This window comes from Lepidochelys kempii, chromosome 22 (genome assembly GCF_965140265.1).
Source record: "Lepidochelys kempii isolate rLepKem1 chromosome 22, rLepKem1.hap2, whole genome shotgun sequence".
Classification (NCBI taxonomy): domain Eukaryota; kingdom Metazoa; phylum Chordata; order Testudines; family Cheloniidae; genus Lepidochelys; species Lepidochelys kempii.
In genome coordinates this window covers 3,342,435-3,362,229 of record NC_133277.1, presented here as the reverse complement: position 1 = coordinate 3,362,229, position 19,795 = coordinate 3,342,435, and the positions used below count along the sequence as shown (strand labels likewise).

At 44.1% G+C, this 19,795-nt stretch overlaps 1 protein-coding gene across 6 annotated transcripts in view; it reads left to right on the top strand.

Moving 5' to 3' along the window:
* The window catches only part of CDON (cell adhesion associated, oncogene regulated), a 98,885-nt gene extending 79,562 nt beyond the window's left edge, over positions 1-19,323 (top strand). For 5 of the 6 annotated variants that reach the window (XM_073320627.1, XM_073320629.1, XM_073320631.1 and 2 more), the window contains 2 exons: positions 12,643-12,896; positions 15,118-19,323. In XM_073320627.1, the coding sequence (XP_073176728.1) occupies positions 12,643-12,896; positions 15,118-15,284 (421 nt within the window). In that variant the 3' untranslated portion in view covers positions 15,285-19,323. Of the gene's footprint in view, positions 1-12,642; positions 12,897-13,430; positions 13,486-15,117 lie in introns of all 6 variants that reach the window. The other variant, XM_073320633.1, reaches the window with a different exon arrangement.
* The last annotated feature ends 472 nt before the right edge of the window (positions 19,324-19,795 follow it).

Sequence of the window (19,795 nt, the reverse complement as noted above, 5' to 3'; positions counted from 1 at the left end):
ATGATTCTATGATGATTTTCTGCCATCTTCTGAAATCCCCTGAGACCATTTGTAAAACCAGAGCAAGTGTGTTGGGGGTCACAGCATTCCGTCTTTATGGAATGCAGAATTTGAGGCTCTTGTGGCACGTGGTAGAGGTTTGGCCAGCCTCATGCTCTGGGCATGTCACAGCTGGAGAAAGGAGATTCGTTTATAGAATTCAAGGTCCAGTATACCTCCTGTATTAAGGTTAGGTTGTGTTTTTCACTTAAAGTAGGGATTTTGGCCTTTTTTCTCTGAAGAATGTGTCTTCTCCAAACTAACCTTGCACTGGTGAGTAAAGATTATTTGTTTTCAGGATTTTTGACTAAATCTTGATTTAGTTTGCTAAAATTAATTTAAAAATGGAACCTTAGAATTCAGTATCTCACTTTTTTGAACCCGTTCTGCTAGGAAATGCCTGATTTGTTGTCATTCAAACTCTCCATATTCTTAAAACTCATTACCATCTACCTTCCCCTCGTAAAGATGGCCACTGTTGGCCATTGTTAACTGGACTGAAGCCATAAATCCTCCTCAAGGAGGATGCTACCATCTCACTAAGGCTATATCTGCACTGCAGCTTTGAGGTGTAATTCCCAGCTAGGGTAGACATACACATGCTAGCTCTGCCCGAGCTACAGTGCTCCAAACACAAGTGTGGCTGTGGTGGACAGGCAGCAGCTCAGGCTAGCCACCTGAATACAGCCCCATTCAAGATCCTAGGTATGTATTAGCCCACACCACTGCAACCCTACTATTTTTAGCATGCTGGCTGCAGGGATCTAGTCATGTACGTCTCCCTGAGCTGAGAATTGCACCTCCCAACTGCAGTGCAGAGATACCCTAAAGCTATCAAATTTCTTACCTTTCAAGTCTGCCTGGGTGTGACACAAGCCATTGACATGTGACAGATGGCCATAGTGAGGAACATATTTTTGTGCAAGGCACTTTAATTGAATAATTCTTTTTTTTCTTGCTTTTGAGCACATTGTCTCATACTGTGAGAATTCTTTTCACATTTTTAAAAAAGAAAACTAGAAAATTAGGAATTCTGTCGTGTAACCAAAGGGTCACCTCACATGTTATCAGCAACATTTGAACCCTAGGCCTTCAGATCTCTAGCTGATACGTGACTCTGTGAGATCATAGAATATCAGGGTTGGAAGGGACCTCAGGAGGTCATGTAGTCCAACCCCCTGCTCAAAGCAGGACCAATCCCCAATTAAATCATCCCAGCCAGGGCTTTGTCAAGCCTGACCTTAAAAACTTCTAAGGAAGGAGATTGCACCACCTCCCTAGGTAACGCATTCCAGTGTTTCACCACCCTCCTAGTGAAAAAGTTTTTCCTAATATCCAACCTAAATCTCCCCCACTGCAACTTGAGACCATTACTCCTTGTTCTGTCATCTGCTACCACTGAGAACAGTCTAGAGCCATCCTCTTTGGAACCCCCTTTCAGATAGTTGAAAGCAGCTATCAAATCCCCCCTCATTCTTCTCTTCCGCAGACTAAACAATCCCAGTTCCCTCAGCCTCTCCTCGTAAGTCATGTGTTCCAGTCCCCTAATCATTTTTGTTGCCCTCCGCTGGACTCTTTCCAATTTTTCCACATCCTTCTTGTAGTGTGGGGCCCAAAACTGGACACAGTACTCCAGATGAGGCCTCACCAATGTTGAATAGAGGGGAATGATCACATCGATCTGCTGGCAATGCCCCTACATATATATCGCAAAATGCCATTGGCTTTCTTGGCAACAAGGGCACACTGTTGACTCATATCCAGCTTCTTGTCCACTGTAACCCCTAGCTCCTTTTCTGCAGAACTGCTGCCTAGCCATTCGGTCCCTAGTCTGTAGCAGTGCATGGGATTCTTCCGTCGTAAGTGCAGGACTCTACACTTGTCCTTGTTGAACCTCATCAGATTTCTTTTGGCCCAATCCTCTAATTTGTCTAGGTCCGTCTGTATCCTATCCCTACCCTCCAGTGTATTTACCTCTCCTCCCAGTTTAGTGTCGTCTGCAAACTTGCTGAGGGTGCAATCCACACCATCCTCCAGATCATTTATGAAGATATTGAACAAAACCGGCCCCAGGACCGACCCTTGGGGCACTCCACTTGATACCGGCTGCCAACTAGACATGGAGCCATTGATCACTACCCGTTGAGCCCGACAATCTAGCCAACTTTCTATCCACCTTATAGTCCATTTATCCAGCCCATACTTCTTTAACTTGCTGGCAAAAATACTGTGGGAGACTGTGTCAAAAGCTTTGCTAAAGTCAAGGAACAACACGTCCACCGCTTTCCCCCCATCCACAGAGCCAGTTATCTCGTCATAAAAGGCAATTAGATTAGTCAGGCACGACTTGCCCTTGGTGAATCCATGCTGACTGTTCCTGGTCACTTTCCTCTCCTCTAAGTGCTTCAGAATTGATTCCTTGAGGACCTGCTCCATGATTTTTCCAGGGACTGAGGTGAGGCTGACTGGCCTGTAGTTCCCAGGATCCTCCTTCTTCCCTTTTTTAAAGATGAGCACTACATTAGCCTTTTTTCAGTCGTCTGGGACTTCCCCTGATCGCCATGAGTTTTCAAAGATAATGGCCAATGGCTCTGCAATCACATCCGCCAACTCCTTTAGCACTCTCGGATGCAACTCATCTGGCCCCATGGACCTGTGCACGTCCAGCTTTTCTAAATAGTCCCGAACCACTTCTTGCTTCACAGAGGGCTGGTCACCTCCTCCCCATGCTGTGCGGCCCAGGGCAGTAGTCTGGGAGCTGACCTTGTTCATGAAGACAGAGGCAAAAAAAGCACTGAGTACATTAGTTTTTTCCACATCCTCTGTCATTACGTTGCCTCCCTCACTCAGTAAGGGAGATACATGAGTAACCATGTGTGGACCTTCTGCTCGAGAGGAAAGTGAACTGCATTTGACCAGCAGGTGACTCAACAATTTGCTAGACAGCAGTAAAATGCTAGGAATTGGGATTGCCTCATTTCTAATTATTAGATGTTAGTAATTGTATTCCTGGCTCTGGCATGGAAGAAATTATCTAGTAGTTACAGACCACATAGTCAAGTACATCAGATTGGGCAGGTTGTTTCTGAGCAGCAGGGTGGCTGAGATGGGGTCTGCCATATCAGAGATCTCAGTTCTGTTCCTAGCTCTGCTACAAGTGATTTTGTGCAACTTCTGTTCCTTGATTTGTAAAATGGCGTGGCTAATACTAGCCTCCTCAGTATTAAGGGCTGTGAAGTGCAGAAGTGTATAAGCAACAGGGAGTGGAAGAGATGAGATTTAAATTCAGGTTTTCTCAGTTCCCAGCTCAGTGCACTTACTGCTAAGCTAAGGTGTATTTTGATGGGATTCTGTCTTCCCTCTCCAAGACCGAGAGCCTGGTTCAGTTGTAATTCAATTGAGAGCTGTGCTTGCCGTGTGAAAAGTGAGGCTACCCCCTAGTAAAGGTGGTCATCTCTTGGTTCTTGTTCCAATGGGATTGAAGCCCATCACAGATCAAGGCATCTCCACTTGTATTCCTTCTCCATGTTCCCTGAAAGGCACCGCCTCTAGCCTCCCAGCTCCTCAACAGTCACCTCTCTTGGGTAGAGACCTATGTCTCTGTCCATCCTGACTGAAGTTTTTTCCAGCCTGCACAGATCTCTGCCAACATTGTGATATCCACAGCAAGCTAGACTGCCTAAACAGGACAGAGTCTGTGCTTTGCTTTAAATGCAAAAGCTTACAAACAGCATGATTGCCATAACACTTCCTGGGTTCACATCCTTTTCCCCCCTGAGAGATGTTACATAAAATTCTGGCCCACAATACTGCATAGACTTTAAGGCCAGAAGGGACCACCATGATCATCTAGTCAACGTCCTGCGCACTGCAGGCCACAGAACCTCCCCCACCCACTCCTGTAATAGACCCATCACTTCTGGCTGAGATACTGACATCCTCAAATCTTGGTTTAAAGTCTTCAAGTTACGAAGAATCCACCATTTACTCTAGCTCAAACCAGCAAGTGACCTGTGTCCCATGCTGCAGAGGAAGCCAAAGCCCTCAGGGTCTTTGCCAGTGTTACCTGGGGGAAAAGTCCTTCCAACCCCAAATGAGCAGTTAGACCCAGAGCATGTGGGCAAGACCCCATCCTTCCCCTCCCCCCCACCAGACACCTGGGAAAGAATTTTCTGTAATAACTCGGAGCCCTCCCCATCTAGTGTCCCATCTCTGGCTATTGGGGATATTTGCTAATAGCAGCTATGTATTGTTTTCATTTCATACTATGGACTCCACAGATACCTAAATTTAATCCAGTTAGGTTTTTTCAAGGATATTGCAGGAAATTGCCATATCTGTCACAAAGCCAAAAGCTGTCCTCAGGAAAGAGAACTGCCCTTTAGACTGTGTGGTTAGAAATTGATTAAAGATCTTTTGCCATCAACCTTGTCCCCAGCAAAATCATGTAGCAGGTCCTCAAGGAATCCATTTTGAAGCACTTGGAGGAGGAGAAGGTGATCGGCAGCGGTCAACATGGATTCACCAAGGGCAAGTCATGCCTGACCAACCTGATTGCCTTCTATGATGAGAGAACTGGCTCTGTGGATACAGGGAAAGCAGTGGATGTGATATATCTTGCCTTTAGCAAAGCTTTTTATACAGTCTCCCACACTATCCTTGCCAGCAAGTTAAAGAAGTATGGATTGGATGAATGGACTATATGGTAGAGAGAAAGCTGGCTAGATTGTCGGGCTCAAGGGGTAGTGATCAATGGCTCGATGTCTAGTTGGCAGCCAGCCAACGGCATATTGGCTGCATTAGTAGGAGCATTGCCAGCAAATCAAGGGACGTGATTATTCCCCTCTGTTCGGCACTGGTGAGGCCACACCTGGAGTATTGTGTCCAGTTTTGGTCCCCCCACTACAGAATGGATGTGGACAAATTGGAGAGAGTCCAGCGGAGGGCAACAAAAATGATTCGGGGGCTGGGGCACATGTCTTACAAGGAGAGGCTGAGGGAACTGGGGTTATTTAGTTTGCAGAAGAGAAGAGTGAGGGAGGATTTGATAGCAGCCTTCAACTACCTGAAGGGGGGTTCCAAAGAGGATGGCTCTAGACTGTTCTCAGTGGTAGCAGATGACAGAACAAGGAGCAATGGTCTCAAGTTGTGGTGGGGGAGGTGTAGGTTGGATATTAGGAAACACTGTTTCACTAGGAGGGTGGTGAAGCACCAGAATGGGTTACCTAGGGAGGTGGTGGAATCTCCCATGCTTAGAGCTTTTTAAGGCCCGGCTTGACAAAGCCCTGGCTGGGATGATTTAGTTGGGGTTGGTCCTGCTTTGAGCAGAGGGTTGGACTAGATGACCTCCTGAAGCCTCTTCCAACCCTAATATTCCATGATTCAATCAGGGAGTAGAGGCGGAGGTTTCTTGGGGTGAGAAGTTCCAGAGACTGGAGCTTATGGCTCTCTAGCATCTGTTTGAAGCTCTTCGGTTTGACAAAGCTCTTCCAGTTCTCCATGCTGAGAAGCAGTGACTGGCCTGGCTGAGCAGTTGTGACACTTCATGGGACCTGCCTTGCCCCATCAATACAGGCATTGTCCTTCTGGACTTTTAGGCAGGACTGATAGCTCCTGCTGCCTCTCCTTCTCCAAACATCCCTGCTCCCTCCATCCCCACATGCCATAGGGGATGTTGGGTGCATCCCTGCTGCCTTCCTTGCACCGCCAAAACACTCCAGCACTAGCTGTATGAAAAACACAGAAAATTTCCTCTATAAAAACTTTGTTTAAAAGGAATTAATGTGGGTTAAGGATGACCTCAACCTTGAATGCTTAATCTACCTGTTGCATTGCTATTGGGCTGTACCTGGCCTCATTGCGTGAATCGCTTCAATGCTGCTGATCCCGGAATTTATCCACCAACTTTGGCTGATATTACTGATAATCTTAGTAGGGATGTAAATATTAAACGGTTAACCGCTAAGTATTAGTCTTACCATTAATATATTGCAGTTAACGTTTAAAACAGATTGCCCCTACCTACACATCCAAGCACACCATGGGCATTAACAAATCCACCTCTTCCCTATCAGCATCCTGCTCCCCACTCAGGGCCAGCAGTAAGGGGCACATGAGCGGAATTAGTCAAAGTCCCCTGATATACCAAGGGAGACTGGGTCACGTGATGGGGAGACTGGTGTCACCATGACAGGTTCTCCCTGCTGCCATAACCCTCCTGGATCACATGATAGTCTCTCCCTTCCCTTCCCCCCACCCCACCTCCCGTCGCCATGACAGTGCACAGGAGGGAGTTCTGATGGGGTACCAACTAGGGATGTAAAATATTAAACGGTTAACTGATACCCATTTAAACTATTGCAATTGTATTTTTAAGTGATATTTACATCTCTAGATCTTATGAGTTTAAATTCTGCATTTAAATTCAGACCAAATATAAATGAATGTTTTTTCATTATTTAGCACAGTGGTTTTCAACCTTTTTTGATTTGCAGGCCCCTAAAAAATTTCAAATGGAGGTATGGACCCCTTTGGAAATCTTAAACAGTCTGTGGACCCCCACAGGTCCATGAACCACAGGTTGAAAACAATTAATTTAGCATATTTAATGGCAGGCAGCTAATATGGAATGGTTCTTAGCAGTGGTGAGCTGGAGCCGGTTCGCACCAACCGGTTGTTACATTTTGAAGCAGTTTTAGAACCGGTTGTTAACCCGCTTCCCTGCAGGGGGCGCTGAGCCTTTGATGGGCTCTGGCCGGGGAGTGATGTAATTCCTCCTCCGGCCGCCGGGGGCGCTGTGCTGCGGGAGCCACATGGGCTGCTGCCTCGCCCTGGGCACGAGCCCTGGTGCTGCTGCTGCTCCCCTGGCCCTGGGGCTCCCGCTGCTGCCTGGGGGGTCCCCGGCCGCTCTGCTGGGCCTGGGCTGCGTCCTGTTGCTCTCCCCATGAGCACCCACCACCCTGCCCGCAGCCAGCCCCTGTCTCCAGCCACCCCCGCACCCCCTGCCCTGCCTCCAGCCACCCCTGCACCCCCTGCCGCACCCCCTGCCCTGCCTCCAGCCAACCCCTGCCACATGCACCCCCTGCCCTGCCCACAGCCAGCCCGTCTCCAGCCACTCCCGCCCGCAGCCAGCCTCTGCCGCACCGCCTGCCCTGCCCGCAGCCTGCCCTGTCTCCAGCCAGCCCTGCACCGCCCTGCCCTGCCTGTAGCCAGCACCTACCTCCAGCCAGCCCCACACCCTCCTGTCTCCAGCCAGCTCCACACGCCCTGCCCTGCCCGCAGCCAGCCCTGCAACCCCTGCCTCCAGCTAGCCCTGCCCCAGACTCCTGTCTGCAGCTGGCCCCACGTTTACTGGTGCCCTGCAGTTCCCAGGGCAGTAACCCTGCACACCTGCTTCAATGAGGGGGGCAGGGAGCAGCTGGGACCCACACATGTGCACACCCTAGGGTGACCAGACAGCAAGTGTGAAAAATCAGGATGGGGTGGGAGGTAATAGGAGCCTATATAAGAAAAAGACTCCCAAATCGGGACTGTCCCTAATAAAATCAGGACACATGTGAAACGGAGCTCATTTCTAGCTCAGGCTCATCTTTTTAAAAAAAAACTTTCGGCAGGGTTACCACACATCTGTGTTTTCCCGGACAGGTCAGGCTTTTTGGTTCTTAAATCGCTGTCCGGGAAAATACAGACGTATGTTAACCCTGTTAGTACCAAAAATACATACTGGGGCACACCCCTTAAATCAGAACTTTTTATAGGGAACCGGTTGTTAAGATTTTGGCAGCTCATCACTGGTTCTTAGCCACACTAATAGATTTGAAATTTGTGTCTTGGATCAGATTTGACCTCTGTTCTGCACTGTTCACCTGTAGATAAGCATAATTCTTCATGCTATAGTAAGGATTATAGTTCATTTGCATTTCTCCTTCACTAAAGAACCTGATGCACGTGCCTTCGAGTACTCCTATCTGGTGGGTTTCTGTGTACTTAACCAAATGGCTGTTCAGTTTCTGCTTGTTTTTTTGATCAGTGCCAAAGTGTGTTGCTTGTGGTACGTCTGTATCAGTACCAGTATTTCCAGCAATGGCCCTCTCTAAGCAGGCTTTCATGGTACAGTGGTGAAAACACCTGCATTTCTGTCTACACTAATGCTTACACTGCTGCTACGACTGCTGCAGTCGAACCACTGCTGATAGTTGAACTATGAATACTCATTTTTCTAGTGTGGACAAGGCCAATGAGACTGCAATTTGTGTCAGTTTTCCCAGTGAAAGGCTCTCCGGTACTTTTAAAATGGGCACACTTTTTTTTTTAATGTTCTATATTTCTATTATATACAGCAAGCACATGTAGGCAAGATATTTTGTCTGCAGGTTCAACCCAGGTAGGGCTGCTTCTCTCTAACCCTTCTTTGTGTCCCACACCAGGGCAATATTTGTATTTTGTGGTCAGATTCATTAGCAGCACATAAACTCTAAATGGACCAGCAAAGCAGTATTCAGCCAATTTGTAATGTAAGTTACTAAGAAGTCAGGTCTATAAATCAGGTCATGGGTTGGTTTTGGCTTTTTAGCATTGAGATTTGATTTGAAATGCATTTTCCACTGGACAGATTTTATACTATCATTCATATGTGCTCTGTGTTGGAGGTGTAATAACTAGTTTTAATCAGAGTTTTAGTATGGACCATTGGATTTAAATTTAATGAGCCAAATTAATTTACTAAAACTCCACTCCAGCCAATGCCATTATACCAGGAATGATGTTGAACACGTGTTTCAAAAGAAGAGCCCCTAAACATGCAAAAACAAACATTTAAAATGGGTTTCACTAAAGGAATTGTTTATTTTTAAAAAAAAGGGATTCTAGTCAAAACCTCTGTGGAAAGAAATGACAACTAATGAATGGATTTGTTTGAAGACCAGATGTGTTGCATTTGAGTTCTGCAGTGGCTTTTGTGGTATTTCTGTTCTTGGAATCATAAGTATTTGGAGACTGTTTTAATGTGAGGTGATGGACAGAAAATGGAAGTTGCCGTGCCCTGGCACTTCGTGTTGCTATTGTCATAGGAACGTTTGGGAGTGGAGTTCATCCCATGGGGCTGCTTCATTCCACTTCCAGGGATACCTACGAGGACAGATAGATTCTTACTCCAAAGTCCATGTTTTGACCTGCTCCGAATTGTCCATTTCATCTCCCCATGACTGCTACATTCCTTGGTTTTTGGGCCCTGGAAGATTAATTATCTTGATTCTGGTTTTTTTCCAGCAAGTCTGGTCGTCGCTTTGGTTTCATGTGAGAGACCCGAGTAAGCACTGGAATAAAAAATTGCCCAGGGAGGTGGTGGAATTTCCATCATTGGAGATTTTTAAGAGCAGGTTAGACAAACACCTGTCAGGGATGGTCTAGATCAGTGGTCCCCAATGCGGTGCCCGTGGATGCCATGGTGCCCGCTGGGGCATTTTTGTGCACCCACAAGACGCCCTGCCGCCGAAATGCTGCCAAGGAGCATGGCCGCCTTAGAACCACCCGCCAAAATGCCACCAAGAAGCGTTGCCATTTTGGCGGTGATGCTTGGCATTTCGGCATCCGGTTCTAAGGCGGCCGCGCTCGTCGGCGGCATTTCAGCGGCAGGGTGTCCGGCACCCACTACGGCAGTATGCTATTCCTACAGAAAGGTTGGGGACCACTGGTCTAGATAATGCTTAGTCCTGCCATGAGTGCAGGGGACAGGACTAGATGCCCTCTCAAGGTCCCTTCTAGTCCTACGAGTTTATGGTTCTGAGGTTTTGTACATAAGGTGACCATGTTTAAAACCAGAATTACAGTCCCCTAGAACCTCAGTCTCAATCTCTGAATTGTTTTAGATAGAATCCCCTTAAATATGATCTTTGTGCTAATCAGAATGACCTGATCGAAATACTTTGGGGGAACTAAATAGGAGCAACTTTAGCAGTTACCTTGCATAGAAGCTCTTCACATAGAAACTATGAATTTGAATATATTTTCTTCCCTTTAAATAGAAGGTGAATTCTGTTAACTTTCATGCTAAAGGATTAGTTACCTGTCAGTGGGGGGGCTTCTGAATGCAGATATGCTGTCATTGTCAGTGTCTCCCAAAATAGCTATGTAATAGTCTTCCATCTTCCCTTGCAGTCTAACAATCAAATGCTGGAGTGACCGACCCATTTAACTCTTCTGAATTGCATGCTCTTGAAAAACTAGAACAGCATGGGTTCTGTTAACGAGATGCAGATGTCTCAAAATAGGCATTGAACTTCCTAATGCACACAATCGGCTCTGAATACTGAAAGTTCAGCAGTTTATGGAATGCCAAATAACACACAAACCTGTAGCCAGTTCTCACAGGCAAGCTGTCCAGGCTGACACAGGCATTTAAGGAAAAAGGGTGAGAACATCTTGCATTTCCCAGTGCCAAAAGAAACTTGGTAATAAGACAGTTCTGACTTCAAATAACATACTGACTTCTCCCAATGGCACTCTCCTATACAATGCACTACACGATGGTGACTCTGCATACCCAGAAAAGCTTGTCCTCATAGAGGGACATGAAGAATACTTCACTCGTTAGAATGCGGCCTGAATAAACCTTGAGTAATTTTCCTGCTTTGCAGGTGGTAAAATGGGCCTCTTCTGTTATTTTGAGCACAGTGACCTGTAGTAAGTTCTCACACAAACCGTTCAGATTTGTGTGTGGCAGAATACACTAAGCCCTTAGTTTATTTATATTTTTAATTTAACACAAGTGGAAATAAATGATTTCGGTCTGAAGCACTCAAACTAAGCTTTTTTTCTTTTTTCTTTTTCGCTACCAAATAAGTAACACAGCAACTGAATGAGCGCGGTTTCACACAGCACAGCCTAGTGGTTCTCCAAATTGTATTTCATACACTCGTTTGTAAAGCGTTATCATCGCAGCAATTCCTTATTGAGCTCAGATGTGATTTGGTAGTCCAGCATTGCGAAACGCACTCTTCCACTTGCATATATGTGCTAGGTCTTTCAAATATGTATGAGTGGTTTATTTTGGTGGCATAAATATGCTCTCGTGTTTAGAAATAAGTACTCTTTAACTTTTTTCCGGATTGATTTCTTTCCATCAGCAAAAGGATATTTTATCGTGTTAAATACATTGTGCTATAAATCTGATAAACGTGTTTCAGATCCTGTTGGAACTGTGTTTATTGACTGGTGCCAGCTCAGAATGGCGCTGTGTGATCAGCATGGTGACTGGTGCTATACAAGGAACTAAAATGAGATGGGATAGTTCTGCGCATGGTGCATATAGCAGGAAGGGTTGTGCATTTAGATTTGGCAGTAGAAATTGTTCTGAGCTGTATCCATTTGGCATATCACTGGATAATCTGTGTAATATTTGAGAACCCTGTCTGACTCTCATGAGCACTTCCAAACGTTGCTATGGCCAAGGTAATTGTGTGTAAACAGATATGCTCTTCTTTGTAATCAGCCTGCTCCTGCTGCTTGTTGATGAGTTGTGGTGTCGCAATCCAGGGTTTGTGTCCTTAATAAGTGAATCCTGCAGAATTAGTAAGTTTCTGTTGACTGCCAGAGTGTGGTGAAAGTGAATGACAGGTAGTGAGGTTCTGGTGAAATAATTGTTGTAATTTTTCTGCAATGTGGTAGATTTGCTGTATGTCACTCTCCATGCTAGATTTGGGAACAAAGGCTGCACTCTTCTTACAGCTCATACAGCTTGTTTCAGAGAATTCCAATTCATCTGACTGTTCTAAATATGAAAGTTTGAGCTGTGTAAAAATTCCTGGTACCTATGGAGTCATACTGGAGTGGTCTCTCCTGGGCTTTCACATTTAACGTGGCTGTTACAAATGAAGCTGCTAGCACTGCTGAGCCCAGGACTTCAGGAACTGCAACATACTTGGCATTTTCACTATTTAGAATGAGATAATGCTAGGCATATATCTATAAAGGGCTTTTGCTATAAACTTCTTTCTGTTTAAAGGTTAAGTAGCTCAGCTGTCAAGATTGATTTCCCACCTTGCCTTCAGTTTCAGAGTCCAGAATGAGTGTCTTTGATATAGTAACTTTTCAATTTATACAAAAAATACTAAGTTTTTACACTTAGAGTGCTGCAGTGGGTTGTATGTAGTTCCTCTGTTCACATTAACTAGCTTAGCAAAGCCTATTTTTAACATGAGCTGCTCGATTGGTTCGTTGGATTCGTAACTTAAACTCTGTGTCGGGGCTTTTAAAATCTGCATTACAAAGCTGACCAAATGAAGGAATGTGTTCGCAAGTCACTTAATTGACAATAGATGGAAAAAATGCTAAATAAATAATTCTCTGAACATTTTTCAGCCATCTGGTGAGCTGGGCAAACAAGTATTTAATTGTGAGTATATTTTCCCCCAAAAAGTCTGAATTTATCTGACAGAATAATTGTAATTTAATCCACCAGCTCTACTATATTTACTGTATTCAGTAATTGAGATTTACTTGATGAAGTATTCAAAAACTTCTTCAATCCCTTGTAGTTGCTAGAACAAAGAATCTGGAGAGATCAGGACTCCGTGAGTGATTCTTCATTTTGGTTTAAATTCACAGGTGTTTCACCAAAACCAACGGCACTTTTAGCAGCAGCACGCTACCTGTTGTGCCCCTAGTAGCACCTTATCAGCAGGACAGTTTAGAGATGAAACCGCTGAATCATGTGATGGTAGCCATGTGTTTAGCCTCCACGGTCCCGGAACGCAGCATCGAGATGGAGGAAGACAGCAAGGAGAAAGTGGAGCAGCCATCTACTCAGCATTCTTGCTGTCAGGAAAATATGAACCAGATTAACATAGATTACCCAGAAGGTATGCCAAAATTAGGGGAGAATAAATCTTGGCTTCCAAACTGCGTGTTTATTGTACAACAGCTGTAGGGTGCTTAATCTGACTACACAGAAACTAGCAATTAGTCTCGGAAATGGAAAGCCAGACTCTGCAAGGTGTTGATCAGCTTGCAGCTCCCCCTGAAGACAATGGAAGTGAAGATATTAAAATGCCTTCCAGATGCATGCCCTAAATAATGAGTGTTCTAAATGGAACCCCCCCAGTACACCTACTCCAGATGATGTGATGACTGATTTATTTTGAATGCTATTTTTTTTAATAATCTTGGCCAGTACCACCTTAGGCGTTGCTCTTATCAGATCTCATATTCTAAGAAGAATCAGGCTGGGTAATTACGTATATGAGACCTCTAGGGAAAGCCCAGGTACCTGCAGGAAGTGGAGTTAATTCAGAGTTAGCTAGGGGATGCACCAAATGGGGAAACTGGAATTTAGGAATAAACTGTCTTGTTCTTTTGGGCGGCAAGAGCTGAAAGCATCACACATTCCTTTATAGCTCCTGGCTGGCCCCAAAGAGAGAGAGATTTTGAGCTTCCCAGCTGAAAAGACAGGTTGGATCAACATGGTGTTCAGAGGGGGTAAAGACAAGGGATCAAGGGTCCTGGCAGTTCCTTCCCACCCCATCATTTTGCCTTTTCTTCTTCTATGAAACAATCTCCACTGGGCTATGGCAGCCCTTCCTTTTTTGTGCAGGTTAACAGTAAGTGCACCCCAGTCCCCAAGTCCCTTTGAAGCATTCTCCTGTAGTGTTCAGTACCTTAGACACTGAATGCTCACAGAATTATCAGGTTAGCTATCCCCATGGGAATGGTATATGCACCAGCTTGTATGATTCAAGTCAGGATCAGCTCATATGTAACATCAAAGCACTGAGATATATTTATAGTGAAAACAATCATAAGTTTATTATCAAAGATTAAGATGTAAGAGACAGTGAGTAAGGATAATGGTAATAGAAGGGTTATATATAAAACAAAATCATAACACGCATAGGTGCGGCACCTAGGGGGGAGGAGGGATGCTGCAGCACCCCAAGGTTTTAGCTGGGGCTCTGCTGCCTGCCTGCTGGATCCCCAGGTCCCGGCCTACTGGCTCTGGGGGCAGGGGAGGAGGAGCGGACAGAGGTAAGGGGGCTGGCTTTCAGCACCCCCACTATTCAAAGTGTTCCCGCACCACTGATAAGTTTAATCTCTAGAAAGCGGGTTAGCAGTCTAACCTTCTGTCTAAGAACGTTTGTCTGACCCCAGATGTCTTTCGCAGTGTTTCGGCCAAGCCTGGTTGAGATTCCATTTGCATGAATGTAAACACGCTGTCCCTTTACTTCCTCAGGTGTAGGATAAAGGGGAGTCTCCTTGCCTTCTAGTTACATCCCTATTGGTCACTGACCTTAGAGACAGCAGAATCTCTCCCCTCCCCGCCCCCATTACTTGTTTTTTTTCCTCTGTTCTTTCCTGTTGATCCTGTATGCAAATGGATCTTTCATTGTGTTGCCTAACACTACTTAATTTACATTTGACAGAGAGATACACATCTTACTCCCTGTCTGGAAGAAATTTTTTTTTCTCTTTGGTTGGTGACAGACTTTAAAACCTATATTTTCAGTACATGTACACAGCTCCTTAAATATCCATGCGTACATCAGGTAACGATTATGAGGATCAGTATGACATAATATTTTTCTTAGAAACCTCACAACCTCATTTATGGATAAATATAAAAATGGTGTGCTAGGAGTGATGAGTTTGTCAGGCCTCTTATGAGTTCCTGTTACACAACTGTGAACCATTTGGCATTGAGAGGTTCTTAGGGTCATCATGTATTTGTATGTTTTAATTAGATCAGTGAGGCAGCTTGCCGTTTGAAACTAGGGCTTTCCCCATAATCTCCCAAGGAAGCAAAGCCGCTATCCACAATCTGATCACTAAATCTAGTGATAACTGGAAGTACATTATTAAAAGGCCTAGAGAACAGGGAAATGTATCATGAGAAATGCCCTAGGAAATTAGCAATTCCTGCTAGGGTTTAACACTGTACAGCGTCCAAACTAATTTTCACTTTTAGTGGAAAGCAAAGGTTTCCCCAGTTCACGAGTCTGCATTTGGAGACTGGTGGGGCAAGTATGCGGAAATAGTGAAGGGGCGAGGAGAGATTTCATGCTAATATAAACTGCTCTTGGTTTGCAGGTGACATCTGTGCACATTCAGAAACATCAGATCATATTTTGAGCTGGAGTCCTCTTATTCTGCAGCCTGTTTCAAAGGACTGTAATGAAAAATCAGGATGGAATTCTCCTGGTGTCACTTTAAACAGCTCCGGGGACCTTCGGCCACTCCAGATGCAGGAAAGCTGAAGAAGCAGCAGCCATTTTCCCACTTAAAGCCAGTAACTGCACAGCAGAGTCACTGACAAGGACTGACAGAGGGGTGTTAATTCTAACAGAGAGAGTCACTATTTATTTTTTTGTAGTAGTGTCATGAATGTATCTTGTTTAAAATGGTTGCCTTTTTATATTATTTATGCCTTGAGAAATTCCTTTGTTTTTTCCACACCCTGTGGAATTAGCCTGGTTATGTATAAAGTTTTGTAATAATATAAAGAACAACGATGGGAAATATATAGTGTGTTTTCCATGGATATTGCCAGCATGAGAAGCACTTCTGCAGAGGAGCATAAATGTTTAGTATGCAGACTTATTAGAGTGGATCCGACCCGAGTGGTTCTGAAGTTCATAGCAGATTATAGCCACCCTATAGAGCTGCCGTGTCACTGGCATTTGTTGCAATATTTTTACAGCTATTTTCTCTGACTATGCTCAAATGCTGCTGTTTCAGGCTCTCTTAATGGAAAGAGATTTGATAATGGACCCCAGCCAATCTGTTTATACGAATGATCCAGCTGGTCGAATAGGTCTACATCTGATTTGGGAACCTGAGCCCAGCATTCAGCTGGATACTACTTATCATATTTTGAGTTATCTCCAAGTATTGGAAAATCCCTAGTGTTCAGAGAATTTCATAATTCCCAAAACTGTCATGCCTTCTAGCAGGAATGATTTATCTGAACATTCTTACTGGAAGGTCACTATTTGTTGTTTTTAAAAGTATTAGTCATCTAAATAGGGAACAGAAAGTATTCCATATAACTTGTAGGATCAGCTATATAATATACATAAGGAATAATCTACATGAATAATTTGTGAACAGCCTAGAGTCTGAGCATTGTTTATCCAAGCTCGTTAGCACATAGTGATTGCTCTGAACATATTCGTTATTGTTAAAGGCTCTCAACCAAAAAAGGCTGCTACATTCAGAAGAGTTATTGGCAGTGAGTATGTAACTGTCTCTTACTAGCTGATTGTTTTTCATTCTTGTGCATGTTTTAAATTTCGCTGCAGGTAAGTCGGGTTGAATTTTCTCAGTTTACATCTTAAACCTGCTCATGCATGCGCACCTTTCCTTCAGAGCAGGTGGGATTGATATACCAAGAGTAAATGCCGGCAGGGCAAAGTGAACTCACTCTGAAATGTCCAACTGCTTCAGTTTCTACAGCACATTAGTACATACTTGCCACTAATTCCACTAGCTTAATTTCCAGCTTAATTGCCTCAGATTGGACCTGTTCAATTTACAGTGGAACCTCCAGTGCTTGGTACTTTTCTAATCCCCCCACAAGCTAATATTCAGCAGTGCCGGTAGTTGCACGTCTCTAAACGTACCCCTGGTTAGCAGAGGCAGATCTGTGGTGAGGCTCACATCCCTAAAATATCATCGTCCAAGATGCACCGTTATCACAAATGATTCAAACTAAAGTATAACGAACGTTTTGTGATACTTTAGCCCGGCTTGCTTGCTGCGCTTACAAAGGCAAAGTTCAGTCCTTTGCCATGGATCTCCCAGGGCCTGAATGGTATTTTAACTCCATGGTTTGAGAAAAAGGGAAAATGTATCATTCGTGTAATAAGGCTCTCTTCGCCTGTTAAATAAGAGCACGGAGGGGTTGCTTTAGAAAATTGAGCCTGGTGCCGTCGTAGACGGTGTCCAACAAACCACAGCTCAGACAATGGCTGGGTACGAAGAAATCGGCCTGTATCTGAGACGTAGCAGCTGGAGTGTGACGTAGGTGTTGCAATGTTAACTGCTCTTTTTTTCCAAATTTAATCAGAGTAAATAAAACAAACTTTCCCTTGTAAAACACCCTATCCAAAAATCAGAGCCTGTAAGCCAAGGAATGAGGCACATCACTCGCTGTTACTGCCACCCTCAGGCAAGGTGTGTGCAGTCTCCTTTTAATGGAATGAATGTTTCCCTAGCTAGAGCGAGAAACACCCCGAGGGGCGGGAGAGAGGTAAAGCTGCCCTATTTGAATCACAAACCCCTTGCAGGAGAAACCAGGAGGTGGCTACAGGTGCACTGTACAGTAGCATCTCAGAGTTACAAACACCCAAGTTACGAACTGACCGGTCAACCACACCCCTCATTTGGAACCGGAAGTACGTAATCCAGCAGCAGCAGGGACCCCAAAAAGCTAATACCGCACCGTACTGCATTAAACATACTCTCCTGAAAGACAGTAAGGGGAAAGCAGCATTTTTCTTCCGCCTACTAAAGCTTCAAAGCTGCATTAAGTCAATGTTCAGTTGTAAACTTTTGAAAACAACCAGAATGTTTTGTTCAGAGTTCGAACAACCTCCCTTCCTGAGGTGTTTGTAACTCGGAGGTCCTGTGGTACCACACTGAGTAAGATGTGTGTATCATAAAGACTGACTCTGTACTTTTCTAACTATTGCAACAAATGTCAAATGCGGCCTGCGTGTATACAGTGTGTGAAAATGTTATATATAATATAGGATGTATATTATATATTTTGTAAATTCAGCCCTTAAATGAGAACTTCCTGGGTTTGATCTAGGTCACTATGCAAGAGTTTATTGCAGTGGGAAACTAGTTGATGCTGCTTTTGCTCGGTGGATGGGAGAGGGGGCCGCACCAGATGTGGACACGAGTTCTCTATTCCTGATGTCCAGGTGTACAGCGTGTGCTAATGGATTAGTCTGCATATTTGTGAGACCTAATTAGCGTCCGAGGAAGGCAGACTCCTGTCGTAGTGTGATCTATTGAGTGCAATGGCCGATCTCGTGAGGTTACGAAAGTTGCCTGTTAGGAGAACTAGCATATTAAATGCTTTGACAGAGAGATCCAGGAAACTCTGCTGTAAGAGTTTGGTAGTTTGGAGCAGGAAACCAAGGCAGGTTCGTATGAGTCCTTGGGACATAAACTGCTTTGAAAGAGTCAGATTTTGCGGGTGGGGTTTCTACTCAAGGAAGAGATTGTTGTAATCTGCCATGTTAGCAGAGTCTCATCATGGACTGCTTTATTTATAATGATTAACACTGTTTTAAGTGTTTTTCTTTTATTGTATTTTATTTATAAAAATATATATATGTTTGCCTTTCTTTTTAGGGGTCATGTGTTCTCCCAACTATAGGTGCATAATTATAAAACTCTACACAAATCCTGCATAGATGCTGTGATTCCCAGCTCATGCACATCAGTCCAGTCTCATCCTTAGACTTCAGCTAGTATCAGCTCCCCAGGAAATGCTGGAAGGCCTTTCCCCTCTGAAAACCCGCCTTGTTCTTTAAAGCTGGCTTGGTTTTGTGCTTTTAATGTTGTTTTCCTTTGAAATCTAGAGGGCACAGGGGCTTAGGGGGATGTGGGAAGTAGACAAACTCTAGAATCCTGGGTTCATTGGCAAGGGTTTTGGCACCAGGGGGATGAGATGCATTGGCAGAGCTGTGATGAGGAAACTTTTATATTAACTGCCTATGTTATGCTTGACTCTAGCCAGTGTTAAGTTCTTTGCTTCTGTGGGCACTACATAACCTAGGGGTGGGTTTGTTTGTTTTTAAGAAGGTTCACTGACATCAGACCTATGTGCATTTCCCTTTTTTACCCTGTTTTTTAAACACTGAGGCCCTCTGAAGCTTCCTGGTTTTACTAGCCAAATCTTGATCTCTCAGAAACAATCCATTTAAAAATCGTGTTTCAAACCTTTCCTCTTGGTACGTGCTCTAGTTACGTAATGGTGTGTCTCAATATGGGTCTATGATATAAAACAAACAAACCAACCCTCCCTGATCCTCCCGGTATCTGAGAGTGTCATTCCGCTGTCGTACTGCCCAAGGGAAATGTTTTTCTGTATTTCACCTGTGTGGTCTTTGAAAGCAATGACTTAAAGATGCATGGTTTTTGTATCATATAGAAAAATATACTATATTTTCCTAAAAAAAAAAAAAAAAAAAGAGTTGTAATATTCTTTTGAAATTGTACATATTTTTAAATGATGTAGTTTTTGGCAGAATTTTTTTGGTGGTTTGATTAATATTAAAGAGAATGCTGCTGCTTTGAGTGATGCTTATTAGATTGTGTCTGCTCTTGAATCGACAAGTGGTGTGAATTCTCGTTAGCCGAAAGCTACTGATATTAGAGAAAAGGTCAGACTAGCTATATCACTACTTAATATAGGCCAAATTATTTACTACTTTCATATTTAATTGTGCTTCACCAAATTTACCCTACCCTAAAGAACAGTGAATTGCCAACAATATTTTAAGTCGTAGGCAAGGACTAGAAGAAGCCAATGGCCTTTTTTAAAAAGAGAGTGGATCGCTGATATGGCTTAGACATAAATGATCTGGAAAAAGGGGTAAACAGTGAGGTGGCAAAATTTGCAGATGATACAAAACTAGTCAAGATGGTTAAGTCCCAAACAGACTGTGAAGAGCTACAAGGGGATCTCTCAAAACTGGGTGACTGGGCAACAAAATGGCAGATGACATTCAGTGTTGATAAATGCAAAGTA